Source organism: Haliotis rufescens, unplaced genomic scaffold (assembly GCF_023055435.1).
Source record: "Haliotis rufescens isolate VD_foot unplaced genomic scaffold, xgHalRufe1.0.p SCAF_19, whole genome shotgun sequence".
NCBI classification, from domain to species: Eukaryota; Metazoa; Mollusca; class Gastropoda; order Lepetellida; family Haliotidae; genus Haliotis; species Haliotis rufescens.
The window spans coordinates 22821795-22846790 of NW_025963879.1; the positions used below are offsets into that span (position 1 = coordinate 22821795).

Consider the following 24996-nt stretch of genomic DNA (forward strand, 5'->3'; position numbering starts at 1 on the left):
TTGAATATGTCATGGTGAAACAGGCGCATGTAGCACTTTCAATATTGTCTGTAGCCAGATACATGCGGTCATCACAGTAAAAAAAAGCATCGTTTATTAACTGTGTGCTAATGAAACATGTTTCAAATAAAGTGAATGGTTGCCGTTGATATCAATAAGTACATCTTGGTTACAATTTTAATGACACTCTCACTACTCTCAGTAGGTTATAATGAACATTGTGAACTAGCTAGTTAATTAAGGGACGTATTATGACGATGGGAAAATTGCAAACCTGATAATTGTAATAAATGTGTTGCCTTTCAAAATAGACCTTACTGTTATTTGCATCCAGTTAACAAAGGACGTTACGTTTGGTGTTGCCATCGTATTGAGCATCATGGAAGTCGAAAATGGTCTTTATTAACAATTGTAATTATGAAAATAATAAATGTCTTTCAATGTCACATATAATTATTTATTACCCGCACAAGAGAAAAGTAAATATTCAAATCCCCATTCTCAACTACCCGGAGAGTGTGTAGGGATAAGACTTGTATTCTTAGCTCCTGGGATAATGCGTAGGGATATAATTTGCATTTTCAGTAACCTGGAGGTTATGTAGAGACAATATCTCAGCACCGTGCCCTGGACAGTGTGTGGGGATTAGATTTGTATTCTCAGTGCCCTGGAGATTGTGTAGGGATAAGATTTGCAATTTCAGCTCCCTGGAGATTGTGTTGGGGTCAGATTTGCATTTTCAGTGCCCTGGAGTGTGTGTAGTGATAAGATTTGCAATTTCAGCTCCCTGGAGATTGTGTTGGGGTCAGATTTGTATTTTCAGTGCCCTGGAGTGTGTGTAGTGATAAGATTTGCAATTTCAGCTCCCTGGAGATTGTGTTGGGGTCAGATTTGCATTTTCAGTGCCCTGGAGTGTGTGTAGTGATAAGATTTGCAATTTCAGCTCCCTGGAGATTGTGTTGGGGTCAGATTTGCATTTTCAGTGCCCTGGAGTGTGTGTAGTGATACGATTTGCAATTTCAGCTCCCTGGAGATTGTGTTGGGGTCAGATTTGCAATTTCAGCTCCCTGGACAGTGTGCAGGAATTTGTCTGTTGTGAAAATGTTTCTCACTATTCCACCCATAGGCCATCAAACAAATTATATCAAATACACTCGCACACGGCAATGTCAACATTTTGAGAAAGTTCACCTCTTTACAAGTGAGTGGTTCCTCAACCAGAACGAAGTTGGTTTTAAAGGCGTGAAGCTTAAACTCTAGCAACATCAAAGATCACCTGAAGTGAAAGTTACAATTGGTTTCTCTTGTCCGTCAGTGTAATGTATCAACTGTTTGCCTATTACTGTGTGTATGGTTATTGGAAATGATATAATGTGTTTTGGGAGTGTGAATATGTTTTACCCTCCTTCGTAATTATACTCATGGATTCATGGTGTCATTTTGTGTACACGAGACAAGGAACAATGCTTCTTAAACAGGCTCAGAGAATTCAAACTTCATAATCTTTCCAACCTTGGTAAAATATGCAGAGGCGAGGTACAAAATCTTGAACCTTTGTTTCCACAGTCAAGTATTGATAGCTATAACTGTATTAACAACCGGTTCATTCTGAACGTCCCGGATGCCTATAAGGATATTCCTACAACGCGGAAGTTCGGAAGTGTAGTTATCTCATTGCTTGAAAACATATATATATGGTCTTTTATTCCCGAAAACCTTTATAAATCATATATATTATTTTAGATATAAAACATATGTTTAGCTTTGTTGCAATATAGTACATAGTAAATATACCGCAAAGGTAATTTTAGATGTATATCTTACATATTATATAAATCTACAGATGGTACTCGAGTGTTCAAAATTGGCACACATTATTGTCATTAACCCAGGTTCCATATGGCTCATATGGAACAGTAGACTTTCAAGGTGAAGGTCATCTGTTCTCAATATCCTGTATAGCCACCATCAGAATCCAAAACTTGGAAGCAATCAGATCCCGAATTGTGGCCTGGTGACTGTTCACCCACTCTGCCTGCAGTGTTTGTGCCAACAGTCGGAGCTTCTGTGGTAGTAAACGTTGCTGACGTGCTCGTAGTCGTTGATCCAGTGCATCCCATAAATGTTGATTGGGTTTAAATCTGAAGACCTGGAAGGCCATGGCTGGACATGGATGTTCTGATTCCTGAGAAATCCTCTTGTCATTCTTGTCGTGTGATGTCGTTCGCTCGTTGCATAATGGGGAGGACGTACGACCGAAGAATCTCATCCGTGTAACGTTGTGCCGTTAAATTCCCCAGAGCTTGCACCAAGTCTGTTCTACCAGTGTAGGAGATGGCTGCCCACATCATCGCACTACCACTACCAAATCGGTTCACTTCCTGAATGCAGTTCCGTGCATAGCGTTCCACACGTTGCCTGTAAGCACGTCTACTGTCCGCAAGGCGACGCATAAAACGACACTGAATAAACTTGTAACCATCGCAGTTGTGGCCATACTCTGTGACCTTGACACCACTGACGTCGCAGCCCACGATGCAGGTTCGTCAAAGGACACCTCGAAATGGTCGTCGAGTGCGAATACCTTCAGCGCTTAAACGTTTCCTCACTGTCTGGGCTGACATCCTACGCAATCCTGGTATTGCCGTAGTTGTGGAGGTGGCCGCGGTGGTAACGAAAGTGACGTAGCCGTATGAATCTATCCTGAGCGGTTGTATATTTTCGATGTTTCCATCTTTTCACCAAATGTCTTATATACCTCATTTTTACAAAAATCAATCCTAATCCATGCAAAAATGACCAGTTCATATTTGGTATTAATTTTGCATGGATGTCGGCATCACTGTCTGACATTTACGAATTTACTACTTTTATTTTTTAGAGAGTATAGTAAGTAACATATACCATATACATAGATGATATAATAATGTTGTTGGATGTTTTTTTCAAAGCAATGATATGACATCAAATATAAAACCAGAATATGGGGTTCACTATTTACAATCGTTTTTGAGATTTTCACCGCTTAGTAAAGTCCAACTCCGCAAGTGATGTATGATTATTACTCCTGATCAATAGATCAGTGTTGCTCGAGTTTCATTCTCAGCTCCCTGGGGAGTATTCGGTCGAAGTTGCCTGTGGGGCGTCAGTTATCAGTCACATTTTCATTTCATACTTCGAATAAAGTCACTTTCCTAAGGACAAACATGAGCTTCGGTGTGGGGCGGAGCCCAAGAATCTCTCAGGAGTCAAGCTGCCGAACACGGCCACCCATCCACCTACTCTCCGCGACCGACGTGCTTAACTTCGCCTGACGTGTGACCTGTGCGTTGTACACGTGTGCCACCAAAGTGATTCCTTGATAGAAGACGTCATCTTCAGCCTTGAAATGTACAAGTACATCAGGTACAGATTTGAGATGCAGAGCTGAGTTTACTTGCGCCTGTGTGGTTGAATGGCTGTTTCGTAACTTGTCAGTTAGTAGCGACTGAACATGGTTTCAAATCCCGGATTTGATCCCTTATATTCAAATAGTAATTATTGATCTGCTCCATACATGCCACTCGCTCACTCACTCGCTCCTGTAAAATAAGCGAGGGCAGATAAGAAAATAAGGAATATTTTACACTGCGACAGAAATAATGGACGAAGCGCACGTAAAATAAGAAGTCGGTACTAATCAGTGTCCAATGCAGACACGAATAAGCTGAAACGTCGTCTTTGAATTATTAAAATTAAACCAAAGATTTTTTAACAAAACAAAGACCAAGCCGAACATGTAAAAATTATCTATTGGTACTTGCACCTTACTACAGACAAGTGAGCGAGAAAACATTGACAGAAATCATATTACCATCGCTGCTTTTAACAATATGCTTTTTTCACGACGTATCAGCTTTATGTGGGAGGAAATCCTGAAGTGATTAATTTGATAGTCGTTTACTACCACGAAGAAACCCACAAACACGGTCTGATGCTGACAAACCCAGAAACAACTGGGATTCGAACCTATTATCGTGGACGTTTGGCACGCCTTCGAAGCTCAGATCTGTGCAACGTATTAGACAGCTTGGCAACTCGTGGTCCGATATAACTACATACGCCTGAGCGTAATGTTACCACTACACATTAGCTATAAATACAGGCAGTACTGATATCACTACAGACACATTAGCTATAAATACAGGCAGTACTTATATCACTACAGACACATTAGCTATAAATACAGGCAGTACTTATATCACTACAGACACATTAGCTATAAATACAGGCAGTACTGATATCACTACAGTAAGTTGGGTTGAGTTCAACGCCGTTTCTTATAGTATTCCAGTTATATAAAGACATGCAAGACTGATATCACTGAAGACACATGAGCTATAAAGACATGCAGTGCTGATATCACTGCAGACACATGAGTTGTAAAAACATGCAGTATTGATATCACTACAGGCACATGAGCTATAAATACATACAATACTGATATCACTGAAGAAACATGAGCTATAAAGACATGCAGTACTGATATCACTGCAGACACATGAGCTATAAAGACATACAGCATTGATATCATTGCAGACACATGAGTTATAAAGACATACAGTACTGATATCACTGCAGACACGAGCTATAAATATATACAGTATTGATATCACTGCAGACACCTGAGTTATAAAAAAACATGCAGTATTGACATCACTACAGGCAAATGAGCTATAAATACATACAGTACTGATATCACTACAGGCACATGGGCAATACATACAAGCAGTAGTGATATTGTCAAACAAATTAGTGAAAAAAGACATCACTATCAAAAAGACTATTTGCGTGCCGAAAGAGATATTGTAAAAGTTAATTTTAGAAATTGAATTGACTGGTAATTCTTTTCGCATGGCTATCTGCGCATGCAAACAGCGTAACCAGATTAAAACTGGAAGGAAGTCTAGTACTAAACTGCGGCTTGTTTACGGAAGTCCCGCTTTACATGACGGTCCTTTTACGTCGGGAAGATGGCGGCGACCAGCTGTCCATGTGGTTGTTTATAAACATGAAATGACACTTGGACATTTTCTCAACCCTGTCATGCAAATTTCTGATCATATTGAAAATGGGCAAGTCGAAGAAGAAGAAATTCAGAGCTGCTAAGGCTGAACCAACGGGATTAACAAGTGTGAAGGAGATTGAAACGGAAATTGAGAATTTTGTTCCGAATGCACATGGCACTGTTTCTGATGTCATCGAGCAGGTGAGTAGCTAAGTAAAAGAATTCTGCCGTTACGTGTAGACATTGTTTTGGTTTTCAGCAATCAACCATGACACAGTCGGTAAATAGGATGCAATGCCAAGGTCGGAGGAAAACACTAGGGTTAATTGACCACCAAAGTCTAAATAGGATTAATGAAGGCTGTTGTGCTGCAGGTTGGCCGTAATGTAGGGTCATGTCTTGACTGTTGAACCCCATCGCGCCTCTCGGCTCAGGTCAGGGAATCTCATGGGGATTCCTGTTTAGAGGTGAGGTGAAATGGGGTTTAACGTCACGTCCAAGATTATTGCACTTATATAGCGACGTGCATGTATACGTGTGTGTGTGTTTGTGTGGCTGCTTGTACTAGTCTGGACTGATGCCGATTTATAGTGCTAGCACACTGAGATACCATGCCGCAGTTTAACATGAATACCCCACTCAGACACAGTACACTGACTCCGAGCCGACAAGTTCTTGTTTCAGCCCCTTAATGCCGAGCGCCAGACAGGGTAACAACAACTGAACAAGTACCATCTTTTAATGTCTTTTGGTATAACACAGCCAGGCTCTCCAGGCAAACACTCTACCACTAGACCATGGCTGGGGATCGAACCCGGGACCTTCCGCTCTCCAGGCGGACGCTCAACCACTGGACCATGGAGGTGGTCTCCTGATTAGAACAGAGTCCAGAAATCTGTGCTGGGTGTTAGAACAGACTCTATCGATCGGTTAAAAATTGGTCAGACTGGCTGACTTGTTTGATTGCATGTCGTCTCACCCCAATGGCATAGTTCATTATCCATAATATCATTCACTGGATTGTCTGATCTAGACACGATTGTTTACAGTCCTTCTTTTTAGCATATGAGCTAGAAAGGTCAATCCCTGAAACCCCTTAGGCTAGCATCTATCTAAAAAGCTATAACTGAAACTACTGATATTTTATATAAGCATTTTACCTGATGATAAGTATTACTTGCTAAACTATAATTATATGAAATGATTTATAAATATTACACCATGATAACTCATAAAAGCACTTGGTGTGGATCTAATTATTATGGGAAAACTTAGTATAAATGTTATATCATGATAGTTTTAAAGACATTTTGTAAATAATATCATAATACTATTTTCCTTCCGAATCCTTACAAGGTATATGAAGGGGCAGACAGGAAATGGGTACTGTCTTTCCACCCCTGAAAAAAAACCACAAGGAATTTCATGTCATGATATGATATCAGTACTGGTTACTAAAATAAATAACAAGTTGCCATTTCTTGTTCAGTCAAGACTTATTAATTTGCATAAATCTGTATGGGTTGGAGGGATTAGTTGAATTGTTGAGAATAAGTTGAGAATTGAAAGCAAACCCTTCTGCCAGTGTGTAGACTATGTAGTAGAAGGGGCACGGGTGGCCCAGTCGTCTAAGGCGCCACGATTCGCTGTGCAGAGTTGCGTCCCTTGGGCACGCCAGAAACCTATGATTGTGGGTTCGAATCCCGGTTCGCCCCGATTATGTTTCTAGGTTTGTCAGCACCATACCCGTGCTCGTGGGTTTCACCGAAGTGGTAAACGTCCGAGACCTGCATCACTTGGGGCTTTCCTCCCACATTAAGCTGACACGCCACGATATAACTGGAATACTGTTAAAAGCGGCGTTAAACCCCACTCACTCACTTACTCACTCACTATGTAGTAGATGCTTGTGTCGTTCATACTGAAGGGTTATCTGTCCACATTGCTTGCTGTTCACCCGACTGCTTGTACATGATTTCCAGGGCAGTAGACCCGTGAAGATCCTTGTTGGACTAGGTCTTCAGAGGCCCATGCTTGCTCAAGTTGCTGTGAAAGGTGATGATGCTTGTCATAAGAGGCAACTAACAGGATCGGTTGGTCAGGCTTGCTGACTTTAATGATGCATGTCATGGTATCCCAAATGCGTGGATCGATGCTTGTGATGTCAATCACTGGATTGTCTGGTCCAGACTTGATTATTTACAGGCCACCGTCATATAGCTGGAATATTCCTGAGTGCGGCATTAAACAACAAACAAACAAACAATTAAAGTAAAAACAAACAAGCAAACAAATCCAAGGCAGTACTGGCACTATGGATGGAAGCTGGTCAGGTTTGATGTGGTCATGTTCACATTCTTAGGTCACTCATGCAGTTAGAATTTCTGACCATATAAAGTATTTGAATAGCATTTAGAAGTGATACACAAAAGAGAGAGAATTTATGGATGTCAACTTCTTTATAATGCGGAACACAATGTTTCGGAGTATACCTACTCCATCATCTCCTTCACCTGATGAAAGAGTAAGCAAGTACTCCACAATGTTGTGTTCCTAATTATAGGGAAGGTGATATCCGTAAATTCTCATTTTTCCGAACATATTGTTGAAAATTGAAAATTTTCACAGTATCATGTAAATATCAACTGATTATGATCAGTATCATCCTTGTTTTTAACTAAATTGTAGCAGGGCATCCCAGTGGTTAGTCATTGTCGCATCGCAGCAAAGAGCAGGGTTTAATTCTCCACATGGGTAAAATGTGTAAAGTGTCCACCATCATGACACGGCAAGAATATTGCGAAAGGCAGCAAAAACTCACTCATGTTCTCTGCCGAATTAAAGCGGTATGCATCTGTCTATAGAGTTATCTCCCCTCTGTGACATTCCTGACCTGAGCACTTTATCTGAGCACTTTTTTACTTAGCTAGACTCTCAGTGAACATTTGTTGGTCTGAATGTTTGCCTGTTTATTCATACAATATTGGTTGTTGCAGCTTCAGAGTGTGAACGTGGAGACCCGGGAGTGTGGCTGTTCCACCCTAGCCAACCTGGTCAGCCAGCCGGAAGTTATACCTCTACTACTACAACACAACATTGTCAAGATTGTCGCTCCTTTGATTGTAGATCCTAGTCCCCATATCAGACATGTGTCACTAGGAGCTTTGAGGTAAGACATGAGTCACTAGGAGCTTTGAGGTAAGATGTGTGTCGCTAGGATCTTTGAGGTAAGGTGTGTGTCGCTAGAAGTTTTGAGGTAACACCTGTGACGCCAGGAGCTTTGAGGTAAGACGTGTGTCACTAGGAGCTTTGAGGTAAGACGTGTGTCGCTAGGAGCTTTGAGGTAAGATGTGTGTCGCTAGAAGTTTTGAGGTAAGACCTGTGGCGCCAGGAGCTTTGAGGTAAGACATGTGGCGCTAAGAGATTTGAGGTAAGACGTGTCACTAGAAGTTTTATACACAGCCAAGGGTCCATTAGTCTGAGACAAGTGAAAAGTAATTACTAAACATTTATGTTGCCATGGTTACAGTCAAATCATTGATTATTACATTTTATTATCGTTTGAAGATTCAAACTTAAAACTCCTCAATGCAGCTTGGTAGTACACTTTTACATGCACAGAAGTGATGAGGCCACTGTTTTGATCTTTCATGTGTCTGCAGAAACCTGAGTGTAAGTGGCGGCCATGAGGTCTGCGAGGAGATGGTGCAGAAGGACGTCCTTACACCACTTGTCCTTCTATTCCAGAAGGTGAGCCAGACTTCAGTCATTATGTACTCCCCAACGTTTCGTCCAAGGCCCCTCCACCCGTGAAGATTCCGGGGTAGAATAGGTCTTAGCAACCCATGCTTGCCATAAAAAGTGACTATGCTTGTCGTAAGAGGAGACTAACAGGATCGGGGGTCAGACTCATTGACCTTGTTGATGCATGCCATCGTATTCCAATTGTGTCAATCACTGGATTATCTGGTCAGACTTATTAATTTACAGACCACCATCATATAGCTGGAATATTGCAGAGTGCGGCAGTAAACAACAAACAAGCAAACAAATCCAAGGCAGTACTGGCACTATGGATGGAAGCTGGTCAGGTTCACATTCTTAGGTCACTCATACAGTTAGAATTTCTGACCATATTAAGTCTTTGGCCCAATGCCCCTAAACATCAGTTTTTGTGTTAAGTCGATCACACATGTTTACATACCGTACTATAGATATATAAGCAACATTACTAGCACCTTTCTGAAATACGACTACCATCATCACAATGGTAATACAGGTTAGAATTGATCTTCAGCAACCCATGGTTGTTGTAAGAGACTGATGTGGCTCAGGTGGTCAGACTCTCTGGCAGATGCTCGTGATGTCAGTCACTGGATTGTCTGGTCTAAACTCGATTATTTATAGACCAGAGTCATGTTGTAGGAATATTGCTGAGTGTGGCATAAACAACACACGAAGCATGATCCCGTGATCTGATCCTTGCATCCATGCTTATGACATGTATGAGAATGTGTTTGAATGTATTCCACTAGTACACACAGATGTCTGTCTTCAGTATGGTGTAGGCTGGCTTCCGGACAAGAAGGAGAAGATTGTGAAACATGATGACACTTCTGAGAACATCTTTGCAGAGGCAGTGCACCTGCTGTGGAATATTTGGTAAGATGCCTGTCTGTGGGAGTCTAGTGTAAAAGTAAGGCCAAAAAGGATGCGTGTTTCCAATAGTTCAGTGAACCCATGATGCTACCTGTGACCCTTAAACGTTTATTATGTCTGTACGTAGTTGTCAGGACATCAGTTATATTTAGAATGGTATATATATGCCCTACCTACCTCCCCATATTTGTTTGCTCCAGGGGGGCGGTCGGGTAGCCTAGTGGTTAAAGCGTTCGCACGCCAGGCCAAAGACCCGGGTTCGAATCCCAACATGGGTACAATGTGTGAAGCCCATTTCTGGTGTCCCCTGCCGTGATAATGCTGGAATATTGCTAAAAGCGGTGTAAAACCATTCTCATTCACTCACTCACTGTTTGCTCCAGGTGTAGTATGACATCAGGGCCTGGTTCATGCGGTCACATTTTATGCTATTTAGCAAACAATGAGATCATTTAAACCAAATATATACATCATGTATCATTCTAAATGTTCTGTAAACATTGTCCCTCGACTAACTATTATGACTTCTGATGTCCCAGCCTGGATTGAATCAATCACAGAGATGCCAGCCATTATGATTTTTGTGTAATTGTTATGATTTTGACACTAAATTTACACTATTAACACATGTTTCACTATGTGTAGGTCTAACATAAATATCGAATATGCAAGTACTTTTTAAACCTCCTATTACTCCAGAGCTTCATTTAGGGTCTTCTTCCCGAGGCAAGAGAGTTAACTGACTGACGAACTAGGCTGGAATTCCTGGGCTCGATCGTAGCGCCGCCACTGGCTATTACAAGTTATGTCCCTTCTATGCCTCTCCTATGGACCAATCAGTTTCCCCGCCTCGTATCACTTGCATTTGCTTCAAACAAAATGGCGCCCCCGTCAAGATGATCTGATTGATAATCAAGATCTATATTGTGATAAAACGGATCTTACATACCGAAGTCACATCACGTGAGCACCTTGATTAAAAAATTGAAAAGATTTGGAAAATATCTGTTGACACCGAGTTAGCAGTGCACATGTTTTGCAAATTCTTCAATCAACCGAAATCTACATGACAGTTAACGAACCAGATTTCAATTTAATTGCGCGATTTTGATTGAACTATGCATAGACTCATTAGTCCAGACAAAATCTAACTCCACAATACCAGCCTTGTTCGGCAAGAGTGGCAAATGGACTTTTTTAGTCAGTTAACTCCCTTGCCTCGGGAAGATGTTTAGAGTTGGCATCTCTGGAATCTTTTGTTCTTGATCCTGACTGTATTGTCCCTGCTTGGTGTTGTGAGGAGGATGGCTTGTGTTGCAGTGAGAGCAGTGACCTGGCAGTGAGTGTGTTCAACAGGGAGACCTTAGTGCAGTACCTGTTGCCTTGCCTGCAGCATCAGCTGTATGGCTTCTCTACAGCCATAGCAGTAGGTAGGTACAGGTTTCTGGTCTATGTCAGCCATAGCAGTAGGTAGGTACATGGTCTATGTCAGCCATAGCAGTAGGTAGGTACATGGTCTATGTTAGCCATAGCAGTAGGGAGGTACATGGTCTATGTCAGCCATAGCAGTAGGTAGGTACATGGTGTATGTCAGCCATAGCAGTAGGGAGGTACATGGTCTATGTCAGCCATAGCAGTAGGTAGGTACATGGTCTATGTCAGCCATAGCAGTAGGTAGGTACATGGTCTATGTCAGCCATAGCAGTAGGTAGGTACATGGTCTATGTCAGCCATAGCAGTAGGTAGGTACATGGTGTATGTCAGCCATAGCAGTAGGGAGGTACATGGTCTATGTCAGCCATAGCAGTAGGTAGGTACATGGTCTATGTCAGCCATAGCAGTAGGTAGGTTCATGGTCTATGTCAGCCATAGCAGTAGGTAGGTACATGGTCTGTCAGCCATAGCAGTAGGTAGGTACATGGTCTATGTCAGCCATAGCAGTAGGTAGGTACATGGTCTATGTCAGCCATAGCAGTAGGTAGGTACATGGTCTATGTCAGCCATAGTAGCCAGGTACATGGTCTATGTCAGCCATAGTAGCCAGGTACATGGTCTATGTCAGCCATAGTAGCCAGGTACAGGACCAATGTCAGACATAGTAGCCAGGTACAGGACCGATGTCAGCCATAGTAGCCAGGTACAGGACCGATGTCAGCCATAGTAGCCAGATACAGGACCGATGTCAGCCATAGTAGCCAGGTACAGGACCGATGTCAGGAAGATTATTAGTTATCAGTGTATGCATTAAGTACAAACACACACACACATGCACACACTCATACACATCCATGACATACCAGAACCTACCCATGCTCATATGATGATGATGATGATGATGATATGGTTGGGTTTTCAGCTCAATGTCTCCATGCAGTGACAGAAAACAACAAGATGGCTGCCGAGTATTGTCAGACGGGCGGCACATTAGCACTGCTCAGCCAGTTGATGACACCGGTCGAATCAGCAGATAGTATCCAGCTAAGCACACTTGTGACAGGTGGGTGGATATCAAGGCAGCCCTATTGAAAAGCTAATTATGCCCACTACTCAGCATTTTTGTTGAAAATGTGATGAAAAAGATAATTAAAACTGTGACTTTCACCTGCTGCATTTTTCTGCCCTGGGCCAATACGTCCTCCTTTGACAACCTGGACCTGGAAAATTCTTTCTACATACATTTCCCTGCACAGTAAACTTCCTCCCTGAAACCACTAGACCAGTCAAGCTGAAACTTCACATGCTTGTTCCCACCAGTAATGACACCTGAATGTGTTCAGACAATACATAAAAACTAGACTTTTGGAGACAAGTAACAGTAATGGCTGTGTCTCACCCTGTTGTAATTAGTTCTGTATGAAACCTTGCAGGGATCCTGATCAATGTCAGCAACCCACTGCAGCCCCAGACTCCGATGGCGACCCTCGTCCACACACTAGCCACTGTCCTGGCAGTGGACGTCACCAACCTAATCGGGGAGGCAACACAGAATGGCTGTCTGGTAGGAGATGGTGTTTCTGTGTGTGGTTCTGCACCCTTGATTGTCTACTCATTAATATGGAGATATACCCTGAACCCATTGGTCACCAATGTTCATATGTTCCAGGGGGCACGGGTGGCCCAGTCGTCTAAGGCGCCGCAATTCGCTGTGCGGAGTTGCATCCCTTGGGCACGCCAGAAACCTATGATTGTGGGTTCCAATCCCGGTTCGCCCCGATTATGTATGTTTCTAGGTTTGTCAGCACCATACCCGTGCTCGTGGGTTTCACCGAAGTGGTAAACGTCCAAGACCTGCATCACTTCGAGCTTTCCTCCCACATTAAGCTAACACACCGTGATATAACTGGAATAGTGTTAATAGCGGCGTTAAACCCAACTCACTCGCTCGTATGTTCCAGTTTGAATGACAGTCAGTTTCAGGGTTCTTTCAAGAAGCGTCAAAATATGTCCCGTGTTTTGTACGTGACTTGTCTTGTTCCATACTGTTTCAAATACAACTTTGAATGCCTGGTAGCATAAGGACACTCAGACAGGGCTTCACCAGATGCAAAATATTATGTCCAGTATGCATAAAGAGTTAAAGTGGACATAAATACATTTGCACTGCGAGTCCCAAGGGATGTGAAAAGGTATGTCTGTGTGACTATTTCAAACTAAGTTGTAACCATGGTAACATGCATTTAATATTTATCGTGTGTTGCATGTCCTCATATTGCAGAATGGTGCTGGGAGTAGTGATGAGGCCAGTATTGCACACCAAAGGGTAACTAGCAATAAGTTATTTGTGGTTATAAGGAATGATTGAAACACACTATTTGTCTGTCTGTATCTGTGTCTCTCTGTCTGTCTGTCTGTCTGTATCTGTGTGTCTGTCTGTCTGTATCTGTGTGTCTGTCTGTCTGTGTGTCTGTATTTGTATGTCTGTCTGTCTGTCTGTCTCTATCCAGCATGGATTGCTAGGGCCCATTTCTAACTCAGAATTCCCAGGAGGGAGGCTATGTTAGTAAATTTGATACCTAATATTAACATTCAGTATTATGATACAGAAATCAACATGAATCAGTCATCTCAGCCTGAACTAGTGTTTGCAATTCAAAACTATAATTTGGCAGGTAGTATATTGTGAATGTAGCGAAGTGATAATCTGGCACTTTGTGTCTGTTGTCAGGGCGCTGAGCCTCGAGGTAAACTGAAGGAGGTCGACCAGATCCTTTCAGCTCAGCAGACCAGCCTCGAGATCATCGCCAACCTGTGCTGTGCTGGGGGTAAGTCTTGTCTGGACAGGAAGGGTTGTTCCAGGTTAGCAGCGTCAGCAGGGATAGGTTGGTTTCAGTTTCCAGATAAATCTTTGAATGCATCAGAAAGCTATTTTAATATTAGATCATTTCTGTTGGATAATAAATTGTGTTGCTCATCATTGTGTTCCAAGCATTGTCTTCTCAACATCATGTTCTCAGGGTTGTGTTGCAGCTTTCTGATCAAGTATTGTGTTGCCAGTATTGGCTTGCCAGCAATGTGTTGCCGGCATTGTCTTCCCAGGGTCGAGTTCCCAGGGTGGTGTTCCCAGGGTTGTCTTCCCAGGGTCGAGTTCCCAGATTTGAGTTCCCAGGGTCGAGTTCCCAGGGTCGAGTTCCCAGGGTGGTGTTCCCAGGGTTGTGTTCCCTGGGTCGTGTTCCAAGGTTTGTGTTCCCTGGGTCGTGTTTCCAGATTTGTGTTCCCAGGGTCGAGTTCCCAGGTTTGTGTTCCCTGGGTCGTGTTTCCAGATTTGTGTTCCCAGGGTCGAGTTCCCAGGGTGGTGTTCCCAGGTTTGTGTTCCCTGGGTCGTTTTTCCAAATTTTTGTTCCCAGGCTTGAGTTCCCAGGTTTGTGTTCCCAGGGTCGTGTTTCCAGATTTGTGTTCCCAGGGTCGAGTTCCCAGGTTTGTGTTCCCAGGGTTGTGTTCCCAGGGTTGTGTTCCCAGGGTCGTGTTGCAAAGGTCGTGTTCCCAGGGTCTTATTCCCAGGATCGTTCTCCCAGTGTCTTTTCCCAGCAAAGTAGTCCCAGCATCATGTTCCAAGGATTACATTGCTCAAGGTTGTGTCTGTCACAGATGATGACTGGGAGGACGTCAGCATCGACTCTGGCTCCTCTGATGAGATGGCTGTTGACATCAGCATGGGGGAAGACGCCAGTGAGGAATGTGTAAGTACAGAAGATATTCACCTTTATTTACTAATTCTACTTTATCTCATGTTTATCAATAATATGTATATCAACGATTAAATAAGCTGTTATTAAACACATGTTACAGCCATTGTTAAGTGCCATTGTTAGGCTTGGAAGGCTATTATGAAGCCATCACTGACATAATCAACTATTACTTGCAACAAATACAATCGTTTTATCTACTTTGGCAAAATTCTTGCTGCAGTCAGTGTTTTTGAAACTGGTTGACTCCCGAGACAAAGCTGATGGATTGATATGACAGGTTTGCTGCAGGAGGTTTACTGTGAATCCAAGCTCTTATTTGATTGGTTACAGTCAATCCAATGAAATTGCATAACAGAAAGGATGTTTTTTTAGGTTACATATGCAATTTAGTAGTATTTACAAAGATCTCACATGTCTAAATATCCAGCTCAAATACTACTTTTAAATATTGGTTAAAGTATTTTTTAATTCTTAAGTTAATATGCCACAGTTTAACATGGATACCTGACTCAGATACAGTATACTGACTGTGAGCCAACCAATAATTCTTTCATTCCCTAATGCCAAGCACCAGGCAGGGAGTTCTGTTTTTACATCTTAAATGAAGTGGCCATGGGATCAAACCACCAACCATTCACTCTCCAGGGATATACATTACACTGAGGTGGTCCAATACAATATGAAGAGAGACAAGATAAAAATAACAAACACCACACATGTATAGCATATATCTTTTACATGTTCTTAAACATAAATATGCAGTTAGAGTGATCTCCCCTTGACTAGGACTTGAGCAAGCTCCTTCCCAGTGCGTGACACCTTCGTTACACTCTCGGTAACATCGCTGTCACCAGTGTGGGCGCGGCCATTACAAGAATCTTGAAATTTGCCCTCTAACCACGTATTAGTAACGTTATACTTTTATTTATGTCTTTGAGAATGCCATCATATTTCATTTTGAAAAGGTTTACGACTGACCATGTTTTCCAGATGAATTTACTTTGGTTTTTTTAATATTCAGATTGGTTTGAGATTGCAGACTAATGAAAATCAACCAACTTCTACCTTACATTCTTACTATATCAGTTAAAGATGATACTTTTAATGAAATAGAAATTCACGTTGACAAACAAAGAAAGTAATTTATCAGCGGTAAGTGTATTCAGCGTCACGACTGTCGTCACTTGTTTGTGAACATAACGGTCTCAAGTTCAACTCCAAGCATGGTTGGGGCCACCTATCACAGTGGGGAGTTTAGACTGGTGGCAGCGATAGTATAGAGAGCACCCCCGAACGGACTATCGCTGTGAGGAGCTTGGGACTTGAGTCTTGAAACTAACACTTCTTCAAATACTCAGTTGAAGCCCTGCTTGTAATATACCCATATCATTATGTACTGTTGTGTGTTAATATCAAAAACATTACAATTAAACTCAGATCAGCAAAGACAATAAATTTCCCACAGGATAGAAAGATTATATGTGCATGTATTGTTTGTGCCAGAGCCCTCTGTGCGTGCCAACTGAGATTCAGGGCGCCCTGCTGAACAACGATATCCTCACAAAGGTAAGCATTCCCTGGGAGTGTCACCCTCCATTGGTACCTTGCAATAACATAACATCTAAGTGATTTGAATGTCAAGGATGGTACTGATCCTATTTTGTAGGGTGGGGGGTGGCAGGTTGTATAAAAATGGACACTGTCCATGCAAGATGTCGTTTCCAGTGCAGATCTTGAAAACCATACAATATTTCTTCACCACACATGGCACATAAATAGGTCTTGTGCTGAACTGGTGCTTTTTGATAGGTTGTGGTTTTTAAAAATATATTTTTCGAGTTTCCATGGCAACAACTCTGTCTTAGACTGAATATGGGTTGATGTATTCACAAGTATTTACCATTGTGCGGAATAGCAGTAACCTTGTCCTTAGAATAACAACATGGTTGTCTTTAGTGTTGGTGATTATGATTATGACAATGGAATAGATCTTTTGATGATAATTATGATTGTATTAGTATTTTAATGTTATTACTAATTGAATAAATGTGTTGATGTTAATCTCTCAGGTTTTGAACAAGGCCCAACCTGTAGAGGAGAGCAAACAGCTTGTGCTCAACAACTGTGTCGGGGGCAAGAAAATAGCTAACAGGTAGATAAACAAATAATACTGCAACATTCTTTATATTCTGACACGTGAAGATCTGGGATAGAATAGGTCTTTAGCAACCCATGCTTGCTGTAAAAGGCGACAATGCTTGTCGTAAGAGGTGACAAACGGGATCGGGTGGTCACGCTCGCTGACTTGGTTGATGCATGTCATCGATCCCAATTGTGTGGATCGATGCTCATGATATCAATCACTGGATTGTCTGGTCCAGACCACCGTCATATGTGCACAACAAAAAACAAACCAACCAACTGAAGAAAAATAACAGGATTTTTCTGGTCTATGAATAGCTGATTTTTAATGACTGAAAAAAGGCTAAGACATTTATAACTTATAATCTCCCATTTCATCTGATCATTTTTTGTCAGATATCCCGTTTCAGCCAAGTTCATTATTTTCAGTCAGCAATTGTGAATGATATCATTATCCATCTCAATTAAAGATGTGTAATATAAGTGAGTGTGGTGTTTGTGTAGTCTGCTGCGAGTCCAGACCCATGCGCTGCTGTGTGTCAACAACATCCTTAACACCATGTCCGCCGATGCTATGGGTGGGCTGCTGCCACTGCACAAGATGTGGGACGGGCTGGTGCAGCTCTCCAACTCAACACAAGGTGGGTAGCACAACCAGGTGGTTCTTGGTGGGGGGTACGAGGTGGTGCAGCTCTCCAACTCAGCTCAAGGTGGGTAGCACAACCAGGTGGTTCTTGGTGGGGGGTACATGGTTGAGGAGCTCTACAACTCAACACAAGGTGGGTAGCACAACCAGGTGGTTCTTGGTGGGGGGTACATGGTTGAGGAGCTCTACAACTCAACACAAGGCGGGTAGCACAACCAGGTGGCTCTTGGTGGAGGGTAGGAGGTGGTGCAGCTCTTCAACTCAATGCAAGGTGGTTATTGCTACATGGAGGGGTCGCCTAGTGGTTAACGTGTAAGCTTGTGCCAGTCCATCATTTTTTTAATTCTGCTGGAAGAGATGTAGAACCTACCTTCCTCAGATTCTCCCTGAATCACTCACTTGGATGCTAAGAAGTATTTATTTCCCTCACTTCTGGTTAAATGGGGACGACATGGATCAACTGTCAGTCTCAGTGACTTTGTTGATTGCGTGTCATCGTTCCTCTACCGTATGGGACAGTGCTCATTATATCAGTCCCAGGTTGGTCTGTTCCAAAGTACAAAACAACAAAACTGAGAAACAAGTAATTAAGACAGTGATAATGAACATCCAACTGCCAAATGAGATAACATACAATGTTATGGATTACAACTTCTGGTTAATTGCATTAGCAACGTTTCGATGTAGATTCTACATTTCAACATAGCTAATGCTATAAGCCAGTAGTTGATGTCCATAAAGTTGTATGTTTTCTTTCTTGAGTATTATGCTGCCTATATTGAATGAAAAATGCACACACACACATGTGCATGTGCACTCGCACGCACGCACGCACACACACATACATACACACATTGCTATATAAGTGCAGTAATCTTGAATGCCAGTGATAAATCCCCTTTGACATCACCTGTATTGAATGATGTGATAGATTACACGCTCTGTTTCAGCCAAGTCTCACCTTGACCTACTGGAAGCAGTGACCAGCGCCATGAGAGCAGTCATGCAGAAACTGGCCCAGCTTCAGTCTCCCAAGGTGAGGGAGGGATAGTCTTCACTTTCAGTGTTAATGGCTGCTTGTGTCATGTACAGTGTTCAAAATAGACATCGGCCCGTAGGTTTAAGGCCAACAGATTTGTTCTCGGGCTGATAGTTTTAAATTTCAGCAGGCCCATGTTTATTTTAGTATTTATCTATTAAGCATTATTTAAGTAATGTGATAAACATAACTTTCATATTTATAAACAGTAGGATTAGACCTTTCAAATGTTGTATGACATGTAGTCATAAAGATGTTTTACAAGCTAATAATTTCCTGATAAATGAAGGTTTCATCACCACCCCATCTCTGGGAACTCAGTATGATAGCAGTAAAAGCTTCTGGTGGACTTTTGTAATTTATATTGCAAGGGTATGTCTCCCTGCTTCAGCTAAAATGTTTGGGCCTACAGTTATTTCTAAATGTGCTGGCCCTTAAGGCTCTCAGTTTTATCTGCTGAGTTTCAGACACTGGTCATGTATGCAGTATGAAATGTATGGCAAAGACTCATTTATTGAACAGTTACATTGATGAGGATGATGATGATGGAATATTGCTGACTGTGGCTTTGAAGAAGCTCCACTAACTCACTCACTTACTCATTCTTGTTTCAGTTCTCTGAGATAACAATCGCTGACCTGCAGTTCCTGTTCGCCCTGAGCCACCAGGACGGTAACGCCAATGTCCGGGTGAACGCTGTTCGCTGCGTGGCCACTATTGGCGGACTTCTAGCCAAACTGTCATCACCACACCCACTGCTGAAGGTAGGAGGACATGCGAACTCACTTGCACTGAGATGATTTCAACTCCCGTACCTTAACATTCAAGTGGGTCCAGGGCCCCTTACACAGAGCAATCATGGCGCTAAAGTACTCACGGAAATGAAAAAAACTGTTTTTTCGATCTCAGATTTTAAATAAATGCAGTTAATATACAAAATATATACATTTTCAAACAACTCAATTAGCACAAATACAGCGTATCAAAGGTTTTTATGTCTTTTTACACGTAAAAGTGTGTAAAAATATGAACAAAACAGACTGTTGTGAAACTGAGCATAACCAGGTGTTGGTAGATCAAGGTGAATGTCCATGACCTATGACACCTTGACGACAGGTGAAAACAGGTGCTTGAAACCCACCCACGTGCATGTGATTTGTCAGTGGTTAGTGATTTGTGAGTGGCATTGTGGGATGGTGAATCATCGTCAAAATATCAGAACGTAAAAGTAACATATTCCCTTCTCAAACAACAACTTATATGTCATTATTATTATGTACATAAACATAGCTGTTATTTTTATTGTTGTTTTGATAACTTTTTTCCAGACTAATTTGCATAATGCCTATGTCAATTTGGACTTAGTTTTATTTTTGAATGTTGAAAGTGCCTACAAATTACCTCCTGTAAAGTACATTTTGTATTAAGCACTGAGATAAAACTAGCAAATCCAGACTAGTACTTTTCCATTTGTTTTGTTATTTCGTATTTACATCTATGTAATGCTTTGTGTCGGTTATTAAATCCAGCAAAACAGTTGTTTTTTCATTTCCATGAGTACTTTAAGACGATCATCACAATCCATACTTTAAGACCGACTTTAAGTCGCTACAATCAGTTTGTGGACCATGGTCTTTGCCTCTTTTCTGAACTGGGAGACAAAGTGGAGTTTAAGGCTCTTGAATCAGAATTTGCTGAGACTCTCAAACAGTTAGAGCCCAGACACCCTTTAAATAACAGATATCCAACTTTTCAGACCAATGGGGATGCATTAGTGGACATAGTGCTGACACCGTATTCTTCTGTCAAGGAAAAGGGGTACTCAGATGTTTGTTTATCTGGTAAGGGAGGGTTTGGGGAGTTATTATGCATATTACAGGGCAGAATAGGCCTTCATGGCCATTTGCTTTCTTGTGGCTTCAAATGTTGCTCATGCTTTCAACCACTGGTTTATCTGGTCAGTGATGGAATATCTTATTTGGGTTAGAAATTGATATATTTAGTTTCACTAGTCTTCATCAGTGATCTCGACAGAGTTGCCATCTACCTATTGATTAGAGTGGTAGTCCACAAGAAAAGTCCCAAGTCCTTCCTCGTCGCGGACTAGTGGATTTATGTTAATTTCAAACCAGACCTTGAAATGGCTGGCGCATTGCTGAATTTGATGTTAAACAATATCCACTCATTGCCTCACTTACCCACCTCAGACAAAACACATTTGACTGTATGTCTGAACATTGCGATTGCCAGGACATAGGACATTTCCTGTTGGAGGTGATCGGACGTGACCCGGAACTCTGGGTAGTGGCAGAGGCCTTGGACTCGGTATTTGACGTCTTCGCAGAGGATCATATTGACCCTATCGTCCGGGAGATAGCCCTGGTTGAAAAGCTGAGGAACTTCAGACCTATGCTGACATCACGGGTGAATATACAATGAATACTAAATCAAACCCGACTTGATTATTAACAGGCCACCATCATATAGCTGGAATATTGCTGAGTGCAACATTAAAAAAAACACACACAAAACACTTGGAACCCCTGGTTAGCTATGGATGTTGCTCTGGTTGATCTTGTGAATAATCTGATTCCCAGTTCACATCAAACTGGTTCAGCTCTGCTGTGGATGTTTCATTTGTTAAAGTACTTTCCAGGTCTGTCATCTATGACATTTCAATTGACTGTGCAGAGTTACGTCCCTTATGCACGCCAGAATCCTATGATCATTCCCAGATTCAGCCTGACTATGTTTCTAGGTTGGTCAGCACAATGGTGATAAATACCCAAGACCTGCATTGCTTAAGGCTTTCCTCCAACATCTAGCTGATATGCTCAAAGTGGGGTTAAATCTCTCACTAACTCACTCGCTTGTTAACGTACCCCTCATCATTAATGATTCATAATATGCACCCCTTGGAGGAATCCTGGTTAGATATGATCCCCGTATGATGGTCGTGAAAAGTGACCAAATGGATTGGGTGGTCAGGCTGGGCGACTTGGATGATGGCATGTCATTGTACCCCGACAGTGTGGATCGTTGTTCACAATATAATCACTGGATTGTCTGGTCCAGACTCGATTATTTACAGGCCATCTTCATTTCGTTGGAATGTTGCCGAGTGTGGTGTTAAACAAAAAACAAAGATGATATGCAAATGTGGAGCTATGTGTGTTGAGAGCTGTTATGTAGTTGTGTTCTTGGTCATCCATTTCTTTTTCTGCTGCAGATCAACAGCGAACGAGGGAGACTTGGAGAACACCAGGCTCTCATCAGCATGGTCCGTACCAATCTGAAACGATTCATCGACTACAAGGCCTCACGCTGAAACATCACCACAGTCAAATCTATTGATGCATGACAAAACTTATTGCAGAATCTTACTAATCTCATTTAAAAAGTATGCTAAGATTCTCTGTGGAGAGAGTCCTTCACAGACACAGGATCGTCTTATTAACTATACCATCTTGTACCTGGAATATTGCTCAGTACTGTGCTAAACAAACAAACTTATAAACTATACATTCATGAATACCTCACTGAGGGTACTGTATGATCAGCAGATAGACACCAGATATATTGTTTTTTCTTCTGTATTCTTAAGGTATAAGTGTGCCAGGAAATTACGATCGTGGATTCGAATCCAAGTCTTCCCTGATAATGTTGCTGGGTGTGTCATCACCATACCCATGCTCATGGGTTTCACCAAAGTGGTAAACGTCTGAGACCTGCATCACTTCGGGCGTTATTCCCGCACCAAGGGGACATGCCGTGATATAACTGAAATACTGTTCACACTTGCTCACTTTCTACACAATATTTCAGTTATACTTCTTGTCCATCTATCTTAATGAGGTTGCCTTGAAATGTTGAGGAAAAACAATACAGGAGTTGAAATGCCTATAACTTGTGTCTCCATGACAAATTGTAAATGTCAATGAAAGACCTGATCCAGGAACAGGTTGTGATGACTCCAAAAAAGTAGTCTTCACACAAACAAGTACTTGTGTGTCCGGTAAACATGACCCATTATTTCATTTGTGATGCCGACATTTTCATCACTTCTGTAATTATTCTTTGTGAAAACTTACTGTAAAAACATCCCATTAGGCTATGGCTTTTTTATAGTAAGTGCTGAAAGTAACGATTTGCTCGCTCTGCACATAATGGAAAATGATTAATCACTTCAGTGGCTGCATATTTGCATTGAAATATTTATTTTTAAGGGAAAGTGTGAACCTGAATATCTGCTAATCTATGTTTCATATGGTTGTTTTCTATAAAAGGACGAAAGTCATGAAGTCATGAAATGATCTCAGTCATGTCAGTCATGTTAGGGTCTGTGCATAAATAGTGTTTTCATTTAGTATAAGAAATAGTGATTTACTTAAGATCCAACCAAGTATTGACATAGGACCATGTGTATTTAGAGGTGTAGTGTATTTTCTGATCGTCCAACTGACAGGTATGCATAATACTTCAGAAACCTGTTCCACAAACTGTCTGGTATGTTACCGTGGACAGTCCTTGCTTTGTGGAACGAGAGCTAGACCTTCAAGATTTGGGGGATTGTGGTAAATGTTTCTAGACCTATCTGAATGACAAGTCCTTCATGGTTGTTGAGTTGAATGGGGGTTAATACCGCATTCAAGATTAAATAACTTCTAGAACAACATGCATGGATGTGTCTGTATGGCTGCTTGTACTAGCCCAGCCTAATGCTGGTTTCATAGTGCTAGCATTTTTGAGATACCATGGTGCAGTTTAACATGCAAACCCTTCTCAGACACAGTATACCAACTACAACCTGACCAATCATTACCGTATTCAACGTAATAAGCGGCCCGCTCTAATAAGCGCCCACTGCGATATTTGCTAACATATTGGCTAGTGAACAATCCCAATTAGCACCCCTTACCAATTGATCAATATACACAAGACTTTTGTATTCGTGTATAATACGTGTGTTATATGCATCCTTAATTGTGGGCAATTAGATTCTGGAAAAATACATCTGTCGTATATAAACATTTCAGGCTGTCAGCATAAACCACGAAATTTACGATCTTTTAACCCTGTTGTTTTTCACCAAAATAATATTCTAATAAGAGCCCCCTATTTCTAATTGTGAGAGTGCCCTGGGTGCTTATTATGTCGAATACGGTATTTAATCACCTAAATGCCAATCAAAATTCAGGGTAACAAATATATCTATTACCATCATTTGGTATGATGCGGACAGGCGATTGAACCAGCAACCTTTTCCCTGGGCAGACACTATCCACTGGAACACCGAGGCGGTCCATTCAGAGTGAATCAACCCTATGCCACTCTGTGTACAGAATCGTCATAATTGTCCACTGTTGCCTTACATTCTGGTCAGGGAAACGGAGCTGGACAATTCAGGCCACCAATTTTATTTGTCCCTGTTTCGTGTTTTGTCAGGGACCGTTGGCACCGCATGTCTCCATACTTCTAAAGGAAGGGCATTAATCGTTAGCATTATTCTGAAAATAATCTCTTTTATGAAATGGCCTTGCAGTTGATAATCTTCAAAGAATGTATTATTACAGTATGGATTGATGGTTTTACAATTTTATCTTGTTAGCATTGTTTTTACACATACACTCGTTATGTGATTTGAGGTACTGGTAATGCCTTAGGGTCTATCAGCTAAGTCAAAACCGATCAAGCTCTGAAACCTAATTAGGCGCGTTGTTTTTTGTAAATTTACTTGTGTCATGAACAAGAGGTTAAACAGCAAGACCGACGAGACAAGCTTAACCAACAGTGTTTTTTAATTCTATTTTTCATCCTACCAACCAGGACTATATTTTTTTAACTGTAAACCAAGAAATTAAAGATCACGACTCGCATGTTCTCCATAATTTCAGTGGTATTTACAGACTGGGGGCATGCTTAGAGTGTCTCATGCAGCATGTACGAGCCAGTGGTATTTACAGACTGGGGGCATGCTACGAGTGTCTCATGCAGCATGTACGAGCCAGTGGTATTTACAGACTGCGTGCCTGCTTTAAGGATGCAGTTTAAGGTTGACAGTTCAGTTAACTCGAGGGGTAAGGATGTTGCCATTCCCTTGTGAAGCATTACACTGGATCCTTTGTACATGAACCATGTATAGGAATTGTTTTGTGAATGCAATAAAACCTTTCCCAATGTGTTTTGTATTGTCTCATGGACATATTGATGACCTTTCCCAATGTGTTTTGTATTGTCTCATTGACAATGGGATGGGAGGATTTCAAATTGACCTCAG

General features: G+C 41.7%; 1 protein-coding gene across 1 annotated transcript; it reads left to right on the top strand.

Annotated features, from left to right (window-relative positions):
• The first annotated feature begins 4980 nt into the window (after window positions 1–4980).
• On the top strand, window positions 4981–24898 carry LOC124135320 (HEAT repeat-containing protein 3-like). Its single transcript, XM_046500592.2, has 17 exons — window positions 4981–5248; window positions 8044–8216; window positions 8710–8797; window positions 9606–9709; window positions 11027–11136; window positions 12063–12203; window positions 12574–12704; window positions 13422–13466; window positions 13872–13968; window positions 14792–14883; window positions 16396–16458; window positions 16962–17044; window positions 17539–17675; window positions 18631–18716; window positions 19334–19483; window positions 20970–21143; window positions 21949–24898. The coding sequence occupies exons 1-17, from the start codon at window positions 5111–5113 to the stop codon at window positions 22045–22047; spliced, it is 1911 nt and encodes a 636-aa protein (XP_046356548.2). The 5' UTR covers window positions 4981–5110; the 3' UTR covers window positions 22048–24898.
• The last annotated feature ends 98 nt before the right edge of the window (window positions 24899–24996 follow it).

What these genes read in the sequence shown, in the direction of transcription:
- LOC124135320 (XM_046500592.2), top strand. Translation starts at nt 5,111, where the DNA reads ATGGGCAAGTCGAAGAAGAAGAAATTCAGAGCTGCTAAGGCTGAACCA. An exon ending in CACCTGCTGTGGAATATTTG is followed by an intron (nt 9,710 to 11,026) that starts GTAAGATGCCTG and finishes CTTGTGTTGCAG; the next exon opens with TGAGAGCAGTGACCTGGCAG. An exon ending in CTCTACAGCCATAGCAGTAG is followed by an intron (nt 11,137 to 12,062) that starts GTAGGTACAGGT and finishes TTGGGTTTTCAG; the next exon opens with CTCAATGTCTCCATGCAGTG.